The sequence below is a fragment of the Macaca mulatta genome, chromosome 4, assembly GCF_049350105.2.
Source record: "Macaca mulatta isolate MMU2019108-1 chromosome 4, T2T-MMU8v2.0, whole genome shotgun sequence".
NCBI lineage: Eukaryota > Metazoa > Chordata > Mammalia > Primates > Cercopithecidae > Macaca > Macaca mulatta.
Window position 1 is genome coordinate 3,574,009 of NC_133409.1, and position 20,774 is coordinate 3,594,782.

Here is a 20,774-nt window from a genome sequence, read left to right on the forward strand (position 1 = left end):
AGGACTGGGGTCTAGGGGATTTCATTTGAGGAGTTTTGTGGTCATTTAAATACATAGGTCTTAAGTGTGCTTAATTGTGGTGTGAGTGTAGCCATGTAAGTGGGCAAATGCAGTGCACCAAGAATATCTTTTGGGGTATCAGTCAGTCAAAGCAAATTTTATCCTGTTTACAACAAATTAAACGTTATCTTTGAAAGGTTTCCAAAGAGTTCAAAATTCTAGTGAGAGAAACATTGATCAGGGAAGATATTTGAAGCCTATCACTTGAAGGAAACGTGTGATTGAGCGACAAGGAAACCAAAGCAAAGAGAAAATAAATCGGGCCAGTGTCAATCACACTGACTTGGGGGCTCTTCTCATCAAGGTCTCACCCACCCCGGGGCTCACCCAGCCCAGGGCCCACCCACCCCAGTGCTCACCCACCCCAGTGCTCACCCACCCCAGGGCTCACCCACCCCGGGGCTCTAGCTGCAGACCCAAGTTCTGTTTCCTTTTCACACATGAGGGTGCCAGGATCCTGTTTCGTCAACTCACTTGGATCATCCCAGGCATGACTGAAGGAACTCATCTTCCCCACATCAGGAGTATCCCCTTCCTGATGTGGCAGATGCCGCCTTTCCAGGTTGTCCTCAATGTCGCGCTTCCTGCCGATGGACCAGATTCCCCACCATGGACCCAGGTGTGTCTGTGACCTCCATCAAAACATATCTACGAAGCCCTAGACGCTCGCATAGCACGAGGCCCACGCCCCAGCTTTGAGCTTCGGGTTGACACAACTGGCACTGATGACACCGCTCCTGTCAAATCATTTGCTCCAGGAATTTCCTCAGGCCTGTGACCTAACTCTATCACATTACCTCGTCCATCTGTGTCTCAAGTTCCTCATCTGCAAAATGGGAATAATTGGAGAACCCACCACATCGAGGATGTTGCAGGGAATAGAGTTTATTCGAGTAAATTATTTTGAAGAAGGCTCTGGATATAGTAAGCATTATTCGTAATTATGACCACGTTTCCACACTGTTGATTACAACAGAGGGAGTACTTAATGTCCATAAATTAAGCTTCCATGTTACACTATTTTCCGACACACACTTAATACAATGAATTAGCTTTAATTATTATACAATGAGAATTAAAATAAGCAAACATCTTCCTGCTCTCTGCTTCCTTTACACCAAAGAGTGGGCATTTAGACCACTGCAGGGTGCAGAAGGTGTTCCTAGAAGGAGAGCTGGGGGTGTGAGGCACACAGCAACATGGCACAAACACAGCTGCGGGGCAGGGGGGCATGACAGAACAAGCACTTCGCATCTCGAGCCTGAAGACAGCCCAGACGGGGGTGCAGGCTGGTCCAGGCCCCTGGGAGCCTTCATTTCTCCCCTGAGGAGCCTGTATCCCATTCCTCAGCAATGAAGGCAAAGGATGTTGTCAAAGACACACCAAGATCACACAGAACTCAAAAGACTGCACTCCAAAGAGGCTGCACTTCCCATTTTACAACATGAAAGACTGAGACTCAGAAGCTGGTCCAAACCCATGGGGAGTGGGAATCCAGGACTCACAACAGAACTGGTGACACCAAAGCCCAGGGCCCCCAGGACAGGCAGCAGGTGCCCCCAGAGGGGCAGGGTGAGACTGTCTCCCTCCCAGGGAGGCTGCTGCATCCCAGTTCTCTCTGATGAGCCAGTAAGTTGGTGGCCCCAGGGGAACTGTCCCCATGCCCTGAAGCCTTACCACAGCACAGACTCTGGATCACACTGCAGGATTATGTTATCATGAGGTCCCCTCAGTCTTCCTAGGAGTTTAATCGTTTGGAGTAAGTCCAAGAGGCCCAGGTTGCGCTGATTCCAACTCAGAGTGTGTTGCGCAGCAGGACCTTCAGGGCCCATCTTCATGGCAGGTGGGAAAGACCAGCCACTCCCTGTGCTGCCCCTCGCCAGAAGATGACAGCACACAGGCTGCAAGGGTCCCCCACTTCAAATTGACCATAAAATACCACCAAGAAAAGAGAAACAGAACTGGAATGTTTCTGTTAGATTCATTAGAAAGAGAAGGGAAAAGAGAGAACAAAATAGGCTTGGAAAAATTCCAGGGCTTCGCCGAGCTGGGCCTGCCATCCCGCTCAGTAGGGTCAGGCTGATTTCCATTAGGACCAGCCCCAGAGAGGAGGTGGCGCCACGTGCACTCGTGGGTGTGGGGAGGGCAGGCCTGGGCTGGGGCTGCAGCGAGCACGAGGGGAGGCTCCCACCCCGGCAGCGATCACACGCACAGCTGGGAGGGCGACACGCCGGGCTCCTGTTCTGGGAGGATTACTCTGCCGCATACATATGATCAGTGCAGGCTCCTGTGTATTTACAAACGGTGACTCCAGGCCACTTTGTGATTACTGGGCACCCCACGGAAAAACGAGGCGATGAAGTCATTGCAGCTCCAGTGCAGGGTTGGTGGTGCCATTCGTCACTGAGTCCATCACAGTCAGCCAGTCCCTCGGGCACTGCTCGTGCTCGTGTTGAAGAGGGGGTTGGAGGCATGGCATCCCAGTGGTTGGCGTCACATTGGGGTGCTGGGACAGCTTTTCAACTGGGTTCTGACTCCTCTGTTGTAGACATGAATGGCTCTCACTGGAAGCTGCACTTTGTTTTTGTTGAAAGTGTTTAAATGCACGTTCCTCCTGACAGCCCTCGTGGACGGTCCAGAGGAGCTGCCGTCTCCAGGTGACCACGGAAGGGAGAGCTGGAAAGGGGCGTGGTGGCCGCACTGTGCCTGAGCCGGCATGAGGACACAGGCTTTGCCGTCTCTCCCAGGTTGTACATAGTTTGCCAGAAAGAGAAAATGGAGCGTGACGTGGAGCAGTTGCCGTTTCACATGAGCGTGTGCATGCTTGTCCTGAGCAGCTTCTTCAAAACCCTGCAGCCCCAGTCTTGTTGTTGCTTTTCCCCTGAGCTCATGCCTCACGGGCAGAGGGATGAAACTGAACTCATTCACCTCGATGGACGTGACGACCCGCCCGCCGCCCACACAGGGCAGCCCGGGCTTTTTCCTGCCCTCACACCGACAAGCCTTTTGCTTGCCACCAAAAACGATGCATCCAGAGTCCTCTCCAGGGAATCCCGCCTTCTCCTCCTGTTAGCAGTACCTGATGTCCGACAATCCGGAAGCACCCTCCTAAAAATGTAAGGAGGCTTCTCTGGGATCAGCCTGACCTGGGGCGCGTTCTGAAATCCAGCACTAGCCAGAGCGTTCTCGTGGGAATGCCACTTCCCTTCTCAAGCTTCGGTGCTGGGGTTGCCAAAAGAGGAAAGCTCCAAGTGGGAAAGTCGCTGTGGCCGCCAAGTGGTACCGGGCAGTCTCCACGAGAGACCCTGCTGGGGCGCCGTGAGGTTCTCATAGCACCAAAGGCGTCTGGTGTGAACAGAACCCACTACGAGGCTCCTCTGTCACCTGCTTCAATGCAGCCCAACCCAGTAGAGGTTAACTCAAGGGCAGACCCATGGCCTGGGAATGGCCGCGGCCACCTGCCAGCCCTGCAGCCCCTCCACGCCCCACCCACCCTGCCTCAGTCTTGCAAAAACCCAGAGCCTTGCTCTTGCCCCTACACAGCTAATCCCAGTCATAAACGGCGACAGCTCGGCTGCGTCATTAGGGAACGACGTATGTGGGACCGTCTTTTAAACTATCAATTGAACCAGAAGCAGATGAAGTGACTTCGCAGAGCTCAAGGAAGACACATCGGCCCACACGCCCAGCTCCGAGCAGTGACTCCTTCTCAGCAGGCCCATGCCCCCACGCCCACTCCGCACTCCCCGGGCTTCGGGGTGGCCCTGGTACGAGGTGTCTGCAGTCAGAGGCTGGGCTGGGGGCATCTCCACCTTGGCCTGAGTGCTGCGCCCTTTCATAGGAACAGACCAGCTCAAGGAAGACACATCGGCCCACACGCCCAGCTCCGAGCAGTGACTCCTTCTCAGCAGGCCCATGCCCCCACGCCCACTCCGCACTCCCCGGGCTTCGGGGTGGCCCTGGTACGAGGTGTCTGCAGTCAGAGGCTGGGCTGGGGGCATCTCCACCTTGGCCTGAGTGCTGCGCCCTTTCATAGGAACAGACCAGGAACTCGGGAAGTGAGGTGAAGACTCCGCCCAGACGTTTGCATGGATTCATGGACGGGTCACCCTCATCCTCTGATGCTGCTGAGATGTGAGGTACCGGGAACTCGGGAAGTAAAGTGAAGACTCCGCCCAGACGTTTGCATGGATTCATGGACGGGTCACCCTCATCCTCTGATGCTGCTGAGATGTGAGGTACCGGGAACTCGGGAAGTAAAGTGAAGACTCCGCCCAGACGTTTGCATGGATTCATGGACGGGTCACCCTCATCCTCTGATGCTGCTGAGATGTGAGGTACCGGGAACTCGGGAAGTAAAGTGAAGACTCCGCCCAGACGTTTGCATGGATTCATGGACGGGTCACCCTCGTCCTCTGACGCTGCTGAGATATGAGGTATCGGGAACTCGGGAGGTAAAGTGAAGACGCCGCTCAGACATTTGCACGGATTCATGAAGGGGTCACCCTCGTCCTCTGACGCTGCTGAGATGAGAGGTTTTGAATCCATGTCGATTCTGTCACTTACAATTTTCTCCCCAAAGCTGCCCATTTGTATGAAGTGAGGCGAGGCTGTTCGGTTTGTTTTAAACCCCTCAGGTCTTCCTCTAAGTCCAAGGTTTCCGCCCCCCAGGATATAATGGCTCATTCTATGTCCTTTCTGTGATATTCAACCTCAGTAATTCTGAGCGGCACCCCAGAAATAATAATGAAATCTGTACCTTTTTCTTTACATTTTATAAAATCTGTGTAACCTTTATAAGGTGAAGAAGTATCAAATGTTCTTCAGAAAGTTCATTTTAAGGGGGGAACAATAAACAAGTATAAACATGAACATTTTTAAGTAGGAGAGAATGAGGAGAGAAAAGGGCCCAGCCTCTCAAAGCCGAGACCTGAGGGCCACCCACCAAAGCCAACTGCCAGGTCAGCCCGGGCTTGGTGGCCGCCGAGCCAGCGTCCTTCCTGCCCCTCTCTCTAAATCCAACATTTCTGATTCTGCTTAGAGAAAACCACGATTGGGACAAGACGCAACATGGGAAAATGTTGAGTTGATTACAAAGTAGTTCACTATTTAATTCTTTTATATCTTAAAGAAGAAAACTCATAGACCAGACCCCAAGTTGGCTGCCCTCCCCTGGTCCTGTCTGGGGCCAACTGAAGGGTCACAGCCAGGCCCTCCTCAGCACCCCCAGGCTGCACCTCAAGCTGGCCTGGTTCTTGGACAAAGCCCCAGTTCCTCCCAAGGCCCTTCATGGTGGCCCATCCTCACTCTGCCCCAGCACCCTGCAGGGGACCCTAATGAGCCCTCCCCTCCTGACCTGGGCTCCCTGAACCCAATACTCACAGCCCCCATCTGAGACCCCGGCCACCAAGACCCTCCAGAGCCAGCTTGAGAGCCGCCTTTGGGTCAGCGCCAGCCCCTCTGCCCCACACCATTCCCCAGTCTCAAACCGGGACCCTGGCCACAGGACGTGCACCTGTGGCATCCGCTGGAACACTGACCACGCACAACCTGTCCCCATCAGCGTCTTCAGCACATGGCTGGTACAGGTGCAGCTTCAGGATGCATCCCATGGAAAAGCCATGAGCTCACCTCCAGCTCGAGACACATGCCAAGTGCTGCGGTACGATTTTTTTTTCACGTATTTTAGTGGGTTTTCTCTTCCCTTTCTTCATCAAAGCCTCCTCTGTTCTCCAGAATGTGCGTTTAGAAAATCCCAAGAACAATCTGATCAAGCACCAGCTGAAGGGCAAACGGTCTACCTGCAAACACCTGGTCTCACCGCCCAGGTGCTTCCCACCTGCAGAACCTGTCAGAGCCACAGTCTGGCCCTACCTGGGACAGGGAGATGAGCTGGGGGCGCGTGTCCTGAGAGCTCTGGGTTTCGTGCTGTGAAGTTACGAGGGGCTATTTTCAGTTCTGAATGAACCTGGAAAACCCAGAAAGCATCTAAAGAAGAAAGGGCCAAGAAAATGTGTGACAAAAATAAAAAGCCCAGTTAGATTTTGACTGAGGTTAGTTCTGGGTTAGTTCAATTCTTCTTCACAAACGCTTCAGCAGTGCCTCAGTTCCCAGAGCCACAGAGCCCTCGGGCCTCCTCATCCTTCCTGGGGGAGCTGGGACACACAGAGCCCAGAGGCAGCCCAGCAGGACAGACGGCCACAGGGCAGAGTCACAGGAGGACATGGAGTGGTCCCCAGCAGGCATCATGGACTGGGTGGAGCCTGGGAGAAAGAGACAGAGAGATGAATAAAGACAGGGAACTAGAAAGATGAATAGAGTAAGAGAGACACAGATAGTACAGAGATGGACAGAAAGACAGAACCAGACACACAGAGACAAGGACAGAGAGAGAAATGGAGACAGAAATAGAGGGGCAAAGAAAGAGAGATAGAGAAGACAGAGATGGAGAATGGCAGAGACCCAGAGATAGAATCAGAGAGACAGAGAAAGAGGGAGACAGAGAGACAGAGAGAGAGACAGAGATGTAGTATGTAGAATGGCAGAGATCAGTAGATAGAATTAGAGAGATAGAGACAGAGAGAGACAGGAAAAGACAGAGATAGAGAGAAAGAGACAGAGACAGAGAGACAGGAAGAGACAGAGGCAGAGAGACAGAGACAGAAAGAGAGAATGGCAGAGACTGAGAGATAGAATCAGTGAGACAGAGAGACAGAGAGGTACAGAGAAAGACAGAGAGACAGAGAGAGACAAAGAGAGAGACAGAGACAGAGAGAGACAGAGAGACAAAAAAAGAGAGAGAAAGAATGGCAGAAACTGAGAGACAGAACTGAGAGACACAAAGCGAGAGAGAGAAAGAGAGAGCCTTGCCTCTAACTCTCCACTTGGCTTTGCCAGGGAAATTCTTTTCTCCTTTTTGCTGAACTCCAGGATAGACTGAGAAGAGTGAGGAGGAGACCCGGAGACAAAGGCACAGCTGGAAATGACAGGGCCGCAGGTTGACGGAGCCTTGAGGCCACCGCACCCCCTGGCTGTCCCACACCCTCTTGGGGCACAGCCCTGGGTCCGCATTTGTCAGGCCACCCTGAGCACACTCTAGAACAACCTGTACCTGCCTGCGTCCGACAGCAGATTCAAGCCATACTGCCCTGAATTCCTCAGGGCGGGTCACCCTGAGTGTCCGGCCAAGGCCCTGGGGACTCTGGTGCAGAAACAGAGGCTGTGTCCTCCCAAGACCGACTTCCAGGGAACTCTGCCCCCGGCCCTGCCGTCACAGCCACTGGGAGGAGGGCGTCCTGCGTGGAGCCGGGAGGAAGCCCCAGAAATTGACAGAGCATGACCTGGGCGTCAGCCTGGTGTCAGCCTCCGGGGAGCAGAGTGGGGCAAAAGCCTCGGCCTGGCGGGCTGCCCTCCTCCCTGTTGCCTTCTAGAATCAAAGTTGGCCAGACAACCTACAGATATGTTTGGAATTTAACAAAACAAAACGAAAGAGAAAGGTAGTCGAAATGAGGGAAGGGGCTAGGAATGGTGTACAAATCTAAATGACAGCTGCTAATGATTTTTCAAAATTTCCTTCAGATTTTGGGGTACAAAAAAATGCAAGTGATTTTTTGAATATCTGAGCACAGAAATTTTGATTTGCTGCACTTATTGTTCTTTTGGGTTAAAATCCCTCATGAAAATCATATGTCTGAGAATCCTATCACTGGAGAACACTGAAATATAATACTTATTTAGCAAATAAAATAAGTTAAGCGATTGCTTTAAATAAAACCCGACTCACAAAGGGGACTGACCTCACAGCAGAAAGAAAATAGCACCCTATTTAGCCAGTCCAGGCCCCAGGCGGGCAGCCCGCCTCACACTCCCCCCACGCACTGTGGTTATTTTAAAACCAAAATTCGGCTTCAATAACATGATACTCTTATCTGATACGTGAGTAGTAATACTGAATGTAACGCGCATATCCCAGACTTCTAAAGAAAGTCAGTAGAACCATCATGCTAAAATTAAAATGTCCCTGCTTTTTAATTCCCTAATTTAGCATTTTGCACCATGAGCCAATTCTTTAAAGCTGGAGAGCTGAACTCACGTGAGGCAGCAGGCCCGTGGGGTCTTTTTGCTGTCAAGGTGGCAGATGGCAACCCCAGACCCCACCGTGGGACCCTCCCCTAAAAGACAGAGCTCAGCCGTTCTGGGGCTCCCTCCTGTGGTGGATTCTTGGAACCAGGGGACCTGGGAGACAACCTCTTCCAAAAAAGGAGAGGGGCTTCTCCTCAGACAAGCTGGGTGATTGCACCTGGATGTTTCCAGCAGGGTGCAGAAGGTGGAAGAGATGCCAAGAGTACAAAAAAAGAAGTTATGACTCCACCTGGATTTTATCTCTGAATGAAAAGAAAGATCTATCTTTGGCAACTCTCTCCAAAAGAGAAATCTTTTAAGAATGAAGAACTGATGAGCATACTCACAGATCTGTGTATCCCACACAGAAAGAGCTTAACGGACGTGTGTGTTCAGGTCAGAGAGATTGCTCACTTTCCTTAGCCTAAGATGTTTACCAAAACCTAGAATATATACAGAGATAGAGAGGAGAGAGATAGAGAGGAGAGAGAGAGAGAGAGAGAGAGAGAGAGCTGCCTGGCAGGGATTCTGTGAGGACACAGGAGATCATGTCCGTGAAGGCACAGAGGGAGGGCTCTGTCATGTTTTAGGAGAGAAAGGTACAGAGTGTAAGGGCGGTTTATTATTCTTACAGGCGCCTTAATCCCATGTTCCAGGTGCACTCATCCTGTTTCTGGAGAAGGTGTCCATGTTTCCAGAAAACAGCCTTTGCATGTGGTAGAATGAGGCAGAAAGCACGTTGTTACGACTATTCAGAGCTCATGGGACAACGTTCTTCACAAAGTGTCAATTACTGGATTAGTGTAAGTTTTTAGAGTAGCATTTCCAGTTACATGGACTTGTGAGTTCAATTTAGCATTTTATTGATGATTTCTAAGACCTCGGCTGTGGGCAGGTGCCATCCGAGGGAGGGAAATTCAGTATTCCGTGCTCCTGGCCTTTCCCCTGGGGAATAAATCCGTGCAGCAAATGGAAAGGCAGCCTCGGGGAGTGAGCTCCAGCCACGCCCATTGCTTGGGAGAATTAAGACCAACCCATGCACCGGAAGAAACAGGACCATGTAACATATTTGCATCAACTGGTGGCTGTATTTCCAACCTAGGATAATGGAATCAAGATGAAAATCTAGTTTTAATAAAAATATAAAGTATCATGTGGGGGTGCCAAAAAAGTTCAAAAAACAATGAATGGTGGAAACTAGTTTAGCAGAATCTTAAATTTAGAGACACTTTTGCACTAGTGAAGCACAAACTAGTGCCATCTCACAAGGTCACATTTGGGTTTAAGTGACAAACTGCTTGTGCAATAGTATATCTGGTTTTGGGACCACATTCTTCAAAGGATATCAATGAACCAAAACTCCAAACGGAACCCAGTGGACAAAAGGAACTGAAAGTGTCAGGGCCTGAGATCATTCCTTTACATCCTGGGAAGCAGCGTCTAGTAAATGCATCCAGCACTTCAACATGAGTATCTCAAATAATCTACACAAAACACTCCAAATACTGGAAGAGAGAACCCAGGGCCTGAGAAGAAAGGGGTAGAGGAACAGGGAAGAGAGGGACCAGCTGGGAAGGGGTCCCATCTGCTGACAAGCTAAGCATCTTCTTTAAATACTTAAATAAGTGGCCCTGGAAAATAGATGATGTCCATTCCTGTTGATTCATTAATAGACAAATGTTTAAAGATTAGGCTCTCAGCCTTCATTCAAACACAAGCCCTTTAGGCATTCCTAGTTGACAGCTTCTTATATAGGGTCCAAGAGGAATTCTCCTTAGAACAAATTTTGCTCTATGGTGACTGGCATGACAGCAGGCCACCAGAATGCTCACATTATCTTTCTTGCTTGGTGTTCAAAACTGTATGGACATTTGTATTCCAAAGACAGAGGCCTAGACTGTCTTTGAAAGGGCCATAATGTCATATTATCCAGATTGATTCAACAGTAAAAGCTACCTTCATCTTTTCTCTCTCCTTCCTTTTCTTTTTTCTCTTCTGTCTTCTCTTTCTCCTCCTCCTGATAGATCAGCACATCTCAAGGAAGCAGCAATGACAGTATCCTGATTGAAACTCACTGTCCCTCGGGAATGTAGGACCACAGGGCGCAGTCCTGACCAGGGTCGGAATGGGATTTGATGGGCTGCAAACTACTACTTCTTTTTTTTTTTTTTTTTTTTTTTGAGACAGAGTCTCGCTCTGTCGCCCAGGCTGGAGTGCAGTGCCCGGATCTCAGCTCACTGCAAGCTCCGGCTGGATCTCAGCTCATTGCAAGCTCCGCCTCCCGGGTTCCCGCCATTCTCCTGCCTCAGCCTCCCGAGCAGCTGGGACTACAGGCGCCGCCACCTCGCCCGGCTAGTTTTTTGTATTTTTTAGTAGAGACGGGGACTGCTGCTTCTTTGATGCGGCCATTTCACAGTGAAGAATATGACTGTCCCTCTAAAAATATGTATGTTACAAAATTTAACTCAATTGTCCTTTGAAATGAAAGGATGACAGGAAAGCAGGTGTTTATTTTATGCTTCATTAAAGGTAATGAAATCTTCTAGAGGGTCCGGAAGTGCTTGTCAAACACAGGGAACTGGACTCCCCAGAACCTTAATGCCAAAGAATGGCCATGCACGGTTCATCCGACAGTCCCAAGCCGCCAGCCACCGCAAAACGAAAGGACACTAACTTCTTTTTTCCAAGGTACATTTTAGGTTAGTTTTAATTGTGCTTAAAAAAATTCTTGATTACATCGACCCACATCCCATGTGGCATGAATTAATATACAACCAAAACCAAAAATATACCCTAAAGTTGGCCTGATTCTTTTTCATTCAGATCTCTCAAATTATTTTTAAAATTATAAGCACATATGGAATTTCCTTTGTTATTTGAAATTTCTATCTTCTATTTAAAAGTAATTCTCTTTTTTAAAAGGTGACTATATTTTATGAAGTCATTTTCCTTCCATTTGATTGCTAATGTCAGGAAGAATATTACAGTGACCGCTATAAATGTGACGAAAGTTTGTACACAATGGTTCTGAGATACAACTTTAGATTTACATTTTTTCTCAACGTCATAAGAAACGCCGTGGCAGAGGAATAAGGGGGCAAGCATGTGGGTGGATTCATGTGAAGACAGATCAATCTGCAGACACTGGGAATCAGACAACAGAAGCTGGACACAGGGAGCCACAGGCAGGTCTGCATTCACTTCTGAAGACGGGCCACAAATGTGGTTCCATGTGAGCAAAGAAAGAAAAAACATGGTAATTAGGTGTAAAACAACTGAACATTGGGGTTAGATTTTGAGTTGCATGTTAGACCTACAACACTAAGTGCAATCAGGGCATCATACAATGGTAAAATTGGAAAAGCTTTGGTGATATGTGTCTGCCCAACACAGGGACCCCATTAAGGTAATACCAACCCTACCATTCTAAAACTGAAAACGTGCCCAAAGACATTAGAATTATTAGTCTACTCACTCCAACAACACGTTTCCATCCTTGCTCAAAGTACTATGAATATGTTAATTAGTACTTCACTTTGAAACGTAAATATGTATCACGAGGCTCGTGGTAGGAAGAGGAAGTTTCGCACAAGATGTGCGTAAGCCTCACTGCCTCAGTGGAGAGAGGGTAGCCAGTACCATCCTCCTCTGCATCACCGTCCTCCTCATCACTGTCCTCCTCCCCATCGCCATTTTCCTCCCCATCAACGTCCTCCCCTCGTCGCCCTCCTCCCCATCGCCATCCTCCTCCCCATCACTGTCCTCCCCATTGCTGTCCTCCTCTCCATCACCATCCTCCTCCCCATCACCATCCTCATCGCTGTCCTCCTCCCCATCACCATCGTCCTCCCCATCACCATCCTCCTCCCCATCCCCATCCTCCTCCCCATCCCCATCCTCCTCACCATCGCCGTCCTCCTCCCCATCCCCATCCTTCTCCCCATCCCCGTCCTCCTCCCCATCCCTGTCCTTCTCCCCATCCCGTCCTCCTTCCCCCATCTTTCTCCCCATCATCATCCTCCTCCCCAGCGCCACCCCCATCCCCGTCCTCCTTCCCATCACCATCCTCCTCCCCATCCCCATCCTCCTTCCCATCCCCTTCCTCCTTCCCAGCGCCATCCTCCCCATTTCCATCCTTCTCCCCATCCTCGTCCTCCTCCCTATCCCCGTCCTCCTCCCCATTGCTGTCCTTCTCCCCATCTCCATTCTCCTTCCCTTCCCCGTCCTCATCCCCATCACTGTCCTCCTCCCCAGTGCCTTCCTCCTCCCCATCCCTGTCCTTCTCCACATCTCTGTCCTTCTCCCCATCCCCAACCTCCTCCCCATCCCCATCCTCCCCATCACTGTCCTCCTCTCCAGTGCCTTCCTCCTCCCCAGTGCCATCCTCCCCATCCCTGTCCTCCTCCCCATCACTGTCCTTCTCCCCATCCCCATCCTCCTCCCCAGCACCTTCCTCCTCCCCAGCACCATCCTCCCCATCCCTGTCCTTCTCCCCATCATTGTTCTTCTCCCCATCCCCATCCTCCTCATCCCCATCCTCCTCCCCATCCTCGTCCTCCCCAGACCCGTCCTCCTCCCCAGTGCCATCCTCCCCACCCGTCCTCCTCCCCATCACCATCCTCCTCCCCATCTCCGTCCTCCTACCCACCCCTGTCCTCCTCCCCAGCCTCCTGGGAGTGGCCCCACGCCTTCTGCTCTGCTCCTGAAAGCCCAGGTCACCACCAGGAGAGCTGCTCAGGTCCAGCGCAATGTTGCTTTCATGGCAGAGAATTTGCAAGAGTCTTCCGTGGGAGGATTTTCCTCCCTCATAACTCAGCCCTCAATATCATCAACTCACCACTAATCCTAGTCACAAATCCCAGGTCAGTTTGGGCCTGATCTGGGAGAATGCCTACCATCTTCCTGGCCCACTGTGGCTGACACATGGGACATCCCTGACCCGGGCAGGGAAAGCCTTTGGAAGTCAGACAATGTCCCTAATCCCAAGAAAAAAATCAAATGTCCATGGTGGCACCCGGCTGGTACGCAGGGTGGATTTGTTTGATTCTAGCGCCTTGATTGATCACTGAACAGAATAAGAGATAAACAAAATGCCCTAAGATCAACTTACATACCACAGCATTTTTTTTGCCAACAAGCTGGTGAACTTGTCCTTTAAGAAGTGACTAAAATCCAACAGACTCAGTATCCAAAATGAGATGGGCCTAATGGTGACCTGCACTCAAGGGCTCCAAACCCCTGATCAAACACACCACAGGTCATCGTGTTTACCTACAACTCTTCCGCCTTCAGAAACTTTATTATTGGAAGACTCTTTGCCGAGAACCTCAAATGTTACCAGTTTGCCTACCCCTTCACCCCCAAAAATGTCTGCCCTCGGCTAGGGGCTTGGGCAGGGATGGGAACGGTGAGAGATGCTGCAGCTGGCTCCAGGGCAGGGCCCAGGGCACCCACACTTTAGCAGAAGGAAGGAGTGTGAGGACCAGAAACTAGAAAACCTTCAGGGAGTCTCAGCCAGTGCTAACATAGAAATAGCAGCATCAATGGTCAGTATCTTGGTAAAGAGAAGGAAAGGAAGTTTCTTCTAATTTGGGCAGAAGCATAAAAGAGAAAGAAAATCGATGACCAGCCATGGCGGGTGGATCACTTGAACTCAGGAGTTCGAGACCAGCCTGGACAGCATGGCGAAACCTCATCTCTAAAAAAACATACAAAATATTAGCCAGGCATGGTGGCGTGTGCCTGTAGTCCCAGCTACTAAGGAGGCTGAGGCAGGAGAATCGCTTGAGCCCAGGAGGCAGAAGTTACAGTGAGCCAAGAGCACACCGCTGTACTCTGGCCTATGGGACAGAGCAAGACCCTGTCTCAAAAAATAAAACAAATAGATGACCAGGCAAGAGAAGACTGTAAAGTGGGCAGAGATATGTACTGAAGGAGAAAGCAGCGTGGACGTGCTATATTGACATTTGCCTTCTTTTAAGTGACAGTTTAATTGGTGGATATGCCACGTTATGTCATACGTAATAAAAATCAAAATAAAATTGTGGTTCATCAAAAAGAAGTCATTCTGAGACTGTCTCTGTGTGGAAAAATCTAGTTAAATTTAGCCAGATATTATAATATAAAATTTTCATTTGTACTTTTTTAAAACCTAAACATATAAATGTGATTTCATATTTTACTTGGTTCTCTTTATTTGTGTTTTATTACAATCTTTGCTGTTTGATGTCTGGCCTGGAACTGGAAAACCATATAAGAATGTCTGTTATTTTCACATTCAGAGCTATTTCTTTTTAGCCCATAGGAAATTAGGAATCAACAAAATATTAATTCATATTATAAAATCTTTCCTCTTGTGAGCTACAGTTAAATGTCCACTATATTAACTGTTATACGTACTTTATAGACATACAATGACTAATGCCAGGATCTTACTCTATTACTCAGTGCCATCAATTGGAGAAACATAAGGGCTGGCAGTTTTAAAGAGTATTTCTTAAATTTTCTCCTCTAACTTCAAAATCCTACTGGAAATTCATCATTCTAAGTTTGTGTGTTGTATGTGTAGAACAGTTTATCTTTTGTTTTTGTTTGTTTTTGAGAGAGAGTCTCGCTCTGTCACCCAGGCTGGACTGCAATGGCATGATCTTGGCTCACTGCAACTTCTGCCTCCTGGGTTCAATCAACTCCCCTGTCTCAGCCTCCCAAATAGCTGGGATTATAGGCGCATGTCACCACACCTGGTGAATTTTTGTTTTTTCAGTAGAGACGGGATTTCACCACGTTAGTCAGGCTGGTCTTGAACTCCTGACCTCAGATGATCCGCCCACCTTGGCTTCCCAAAGTGCTGGGATTACAGGCATGAGCCACTGTGTCCAGTTTGGTTTATCTTTTAATTCAAAAATACAGAAATGTTACCCTTGACCTCCAAACCAATGTTCTGCTGACAATCTTAATAACAACTCCCATTCTAAAATCCTAGATTGGCAAGAAGGCTTATTTTGATTTGGAATTACTGAGAAATCTGTTCGGTTCTGAGCCATTGCAACTGACGTTACATCCATGCCCATTGGCGGCATGGTCTTGTTACGGCCTGCAATTGCTTTTAGTGTTATTTACGGTCTTGATTTCACAGCAAAATTAAAGTGACTCTTCCAGATGTTTGGGTTTTTAGACGCCATGTAAATGGGCTTCTAAGTTGGAAAGTTTTGATTATGTTTAGTTCTCTCCTCCTTAACCACCTTCGTGGCCGTCTTCTACTGGGGAATGCAGTAAAGCCCTCCCAGAGCATGAAATGGACTCAAGGCATTTGCAATGGAAGAAGAAAGGAAAAAAAAAAAAAAATCACAGTAATTCCCTTGAAGATCCAAGGCTGAGTGAGAACTACATCAAAACAGGACAAGGTAGGCATTCCAAACCACAATTGCTCAGAAATGGAATAGCACTTGTATTTTTGCTGTTTCAGCAAAATCAATATTAAATCATCTCATGAACTTGCTCGTGAAACTTTTAAAAAATTATATACGGGTAAATATTGTTTTCTTATCACCTTTCTTCTCTTTCAAAGCAAATAAACACAAATAGGAGTGGGAAATAACTGTTTCAGGTCTGTGGTTATGCATTCCGCAAGACCAGTAAGAGGCATTTACCAGGTGCCAGACGCTCAGTGAGAAGATGAGGGTTCAGGATGAAAGTCAACTATAGTCTGAGAGGTGAAGCGGTAGTGTGGAATTGTAAAGTTTCTGAAGACAGTGCAAAAAACAGTGCAGGGAACTCCCCCTGAAGAAAGAAAAATAATGGCAGGTTGACTTGAGAAATATTCGGATCCGCTTAGTGACCAGGGGCCCTTCAGAGTCTCTCAAAACTTCAGTTTCCTCATCTCTTGAATGTGGAAACAACGGTACCTTGAATGAAGTCGTGCGTATGAACTTAGGGGAGCATTAGGTATTGGCAGTAAGACAAGTCTGAGAAGGATAGTCATGTAACTTCAACATTATAAGTATGAGCAAAATACGATTTAGTCAACGTGGAAATGAATGATTTGGCTCTAACCAAAAACTTCTGGGAAAGGGGTCACAGGCAATATTGTTCCTTTCTCTGCCTTTAAAGAAATAATCTAGGCATAGGCTTACTGGTCAGTCCATCAAAATTCATATAATGACAACCATGATAAAGTTGAATAATTGTGATCACACCTGTTTGCTCTTTGAAAACAGAATCATGTGTAATAAAAACCATTTATACTAGAGATCACTCCCTCATCTCAGTCATTCACAGAAATAAAAAGGAAAATGGGCACTGTGTGGCATTCGATGTACCTACTTCTTCAAGGAAGAAATTGACCTGGATCCAAATTAGGGCACATTGGACACACTTAAGAATGCCATTGTTGACTGGAGGTGAGAGGGTCTGAGCAATAACCAGGAGGTTGTGCAAAGCCATCAGAAAGTCACAATGAGAGGTGAGAGGGTCTGAGCGATAGCCAGGAGGTTGTGCAAAGCCATCAGAAAGTCACAATGAGAGACACAGAGGGCCTCACGGTGCCATTTCTAAAGAACGACTTTGGTGAAAAGAATAGAGATCATTACCAAGCAAAGTGGATTCTCTGAATCTTAAACATAAAGTAGCAGAGGTGAGCACACCAGCAATGCCGGGCCCACCAAGAAAGCGCGCTCACCATAGGTGGGGAAGAAAAATGCATGGTCCTGAGAAGCCAGGTGTGGCAAACTGAAAGCCCCAGAGAGGCTGACAAATAGCCCTGCTTCTAGATGAGAAGAAATGAATGGAGTAGAAGGAGGCAGAGAGGCAAGTTATCCTTCTTGGTCTACACAGTCCCACATGGCCTACTCCCACAAAGCCCACATATACACCCAGAGCCAAGTGGTGTGCTCTGAGGATCTGCGGCAGGTGAAAATACTGCAAAGCCGAATCCACACACACCTTAATTCCACAACGCTATATGCATTGATAATTATGGCAGGCACCAACTGATAACACTCCCTTATATGGACCCATGGCATGGGCACCACCAAAATAATGTTAGCTGGAGAACTCACATATAGTAGGCGCATTAAAAGCCTTATCTTTAATCCTCATGACATGCTTGAAAGATATCATGTGTTCTCATTTTACAGATAAGGGGACTGAAGATTATGAAATTAAGTAACTTACCTAAAGTCACACATCCAGCAAGACCCCAAGCTGTGAGTCCCACCCGCTGCATGGACTGACGCTGCCTGTGATTTATTAAAGTAGGTAGGATGCAAGTTGTAGGGAGAGAAGGCCATTCTTTGAATGAGGGCCTCTGGAAACAAAAGAGATTTCCACAAACCAGATGGCAATTTGAAAAGAGATCAGCAGCACTGAAAAATCCTGCACATCTAACATTTCCCAGTGACCAGTCAGACCTCAAGCCTGCCTCAGTTACTTTGTAATTCAACTACTTGATTTTCTAGACTGGGGGTGGGGTGAGAAGAAGTGTGCCAAGATGTGTTATGGCTTTAATCTTTTCTCTGGGATACTGATTTTATTTGCAAATGTAAGTTTCAGGCAAAGTGTTCTTGGGGAATGCAGCCAAAGGGCAAAGCCCGCGTGGGGCATCAGCTCCTGCACAGAGACCCCACATGCAGTGGGTCTCACCGCAATCCAAGACATCCTTGGGGCAACCTCAAGGAGGCAAAGGGTGAGAGGGTTCAAGTAAACAGATGAGAAAGGGGAGAGAAGACAAGAAAACCTGCTGAGTCTTAAACTGTTCTAATTACTAACTACCTTGATTCTGCTCTTCCCGGGGGACCAACAGGCCTGACCCCACCCCCACACACCCAGGGCAGCAGGCAGATGCCAGTCTCTACTTTTTACGCTTTCAGAAAATCTGAAAATCCGTGTCAACTGTAGGTACCTGCTGCTACCGTCCTGGAAGAAAATGCTATGATCTCCTTTGGAGAATTGGCCTTAGTTTCTCTGTCTCCTCTAGTGTGCTTTAAGAGTGTGTAGGGGGTCTGTGAGCGTATACGTGTTTATATTTATGTATAGATGCAGGTACAGATGTGCATATACATGAATACCTCCAGTGAGTGTCCTCTGAGGGCCCCCTCTGTGGAGATAAAGGATCTTCAGGGAAAGCCTGAGTGTGTGAAAACCTCCTTGGAGCCCCATTTAGCAGTTTCTAATCTACAAGTCATTTGTGAGACACAAGGCAGGGACCCCGGGCTGCTGCAGAAGAATTTTAGGTATGAGCAATGAACTCACAAACCATCCTTCACACTGCTAAAACGCAAAAGAAAGAAGACGAAGAAAAAGTAAAAGAGAAAGAAAAGATGCCCACATGACTGTTTTAAATTTGCTGAAAGGCAGAACCGACCACAGCTTATTTCAACCATCTTTATTTTCAATACAATAAACACCTTTAGGACAAGTCCCCCGCCACTTAAAAGACGGCTCTCCACCAGAGGCATTCTCGCTACCTTCGTGTTTTCTCAAGCACTTGTTCAAAAACACATTTAAGTGGAATGTTTTCGTTTCTGGCGATTGCATTAATGATGGGTTTGCAAACCCTGCAAGCCCACGAGGTCGGCTGGAGCTGGGGGCTGCAGACACCCGGCCCTGGCCCAGCGGCCGCCGCGGGTTGGCTTGGCCGGCGGGGGCTTGGCTCGGCCCCCTCTACATAGCTCCTCATTTGGCACCGCGTGCCTCGGCCGGGCCAAGGCTGTCGCATAGAAGTTGCAGCTCAGAAAGAAAAACACACAGCGGTCAACCGCGGTGACCCTCGCGCTCAGGAGCGCAGCATCCCTGCCACGAGGAAGAACCCAGAGGCCCCGCAGAGCGGGGAGCCGCCGCCTCCCTCCAGCTCTGTCCTGAGAAAGGAAGAAAGCGCTTCTCTAATAACACTCAGGCCCGTGAAGAATCATCTGTAACATCATCTGCTTCTTCCTCGGCTCACTTAGGAGGGCCTCTGGGAGGGTTAGACCCACTAGTGGGGCCCACGACTGGCAGCCCCTTCACCAGGCGAGAGGCCCGGGATCCGCGCGGCGCACGAGCCCAAAGCAGCCGGGGAAGCGCGCACCAGGCCGGGTCCCCGTGGGCGAGGTGGGCGCCCAGTCCCGGCGGGTCTGCCTTGGCCTTGGGACAGTCCGCGGGGCGGCGCCGGCGCTCCCAAACCTGGTTCCCCGCAGGCTCAGGCCCAGCAGTGAGTGCGGGACACCCGAGCGCACCCGCAGCTCCCACTTGTCCAAGGTCTGCAGGACCCCAGGATCCTCTCACAGCCGGGTCAGAACCCCCGAGGCAGGTGGGGTCCCAGCCAGGTGGAACCCAAGGAGCCCGTCGCAGTCGCGGCAGGATCCCGGCGGGCAGGGTCCCCAGAAGCCCATCCCGACCGGGTCCCAGGCGCGCACGCTGCGGTCCTACCTGCTCCAGCCCCGCAGGCGGGCGAAGGCTCCACTGCCCCCGGGGCCACCTGCTCCCCATGCCTGGGCGCCTGGGCCTGGAGGGGGGCGCGGGCACCCGAACCCGGCGGGCGGCAAGAGGCGGCACCAATTAAGCGCCAGGTCCCGCGGGCCCGGGCTTACCGTGAGCGCCGAGAACTTCTGCGCGGGCACCGGCTGGAGCAGCACCGCGAGCAGCAGCAGCCAGCAGAGCTGGGGGAGCAGCATGGTGGCGGAGGTGGCGGGGGCGGGAGATCAGCCGCGCCCTGCGCCCTGGCACTGCTACCAGGAGAGCCCCGAGGGCGATCGCGGCCCGGCAGGCGCGTGGAGGGGCGGCTCCGCGATGCTCTCCCCACAGCTCCCGGAGGCCCTGCTGGAGCAGCTCCCCTGCAGGCACCCAGAGGTCCTCCGCGTCCTTTGCGTCCGCCCTCGGTCCTGTCAAATACCCTGGAGCTTCCCGGATCCTCCCCTCCCGCCCGCCTCCCTCCCTCTCCCTCTCCTCCCCCAGCCCCACCTCCCAGCGCCCGCTGCCGCGTGCCCGCTCAGGCCCAGAGGCCGCCCTGGCGCGGGTCTGCGGAGCGAGAGGTGGAGTGGGGGCCACCAGAGCTGCGTGGTGGCCTGTCGGGGCTGTCTCTGTGCCTCCTTCCCCGCGCGCACACTCGCACACACGCATACCCAGACACACGCACGCACTAACGCCCACGCGCGCACCCTCGGGGGCCTTCCAAGCACAACCACGGGACGCACCGCGCCCTCCTCACGCTCCAGGGTCCAGGCCTGGTCAGCGCAGAATCAGCCCAGCGGGCCTTTTCATCCACAAGGGTTAACGCCAAACTTTGGCCAGTCCCCAGACTCCGGGGTTCTCCTTGACCTCTGCCCTCTAAGGCCCCCTGGTCCGGCCCAGAACATCGCCTCTCAGAGGTGCTGAAGGATCAGCTGCGCTCCAGAAAAGGCTGCGCCAGGGGCAGCCCGCCTTTGGCATCTTTACACGGAGTTATCCACGGCAGGGATGGTGGAATTTAGGTCCTAAAGATCCTGGGTCTGACCTGGGGTATAGCCTTGATCCTCTGCAAGTGGGGGAGCAAGTGGTTGGCCATCATTCACAGACACATATGGCTGTTTTTAAACAGCTCTGTCAAAGCATTTCAGGTGTTTATGCGGGGAGCACAGGGC

At 50.3% G+C, this 20,774-nt stretch overlaps 1 protein-coding gene across 2 annotated transcripts in view; it reads right to left on the reverse strand.

Annotated features, from left to right (window-relative positions):
* Nucleotides 1–20,368, reverse strand: part of SMOC2 (SPARC related modular calcium binding 2) — a 222,139-nt gene extending 201,771 nt beyond the window's left edge. For both annotated transcript variants that reach the window (XM_015137722.3, XM_015137721.3), the window contains exon 1: nt 19,746–20,368. In XM_015137722.3, the coding sequence (XP_014993208.1) occupies nt 19,746–19,829 (84 nt within the window). In that variant the 5' untranslated portion in view covers nt 19,830–20,368. The remainder of the gene's footprint in view (nt 1–19,745) is intronic.
* Between the last annotated feature and the right edge of the window lie 406 nt (nt 20,369–20,774).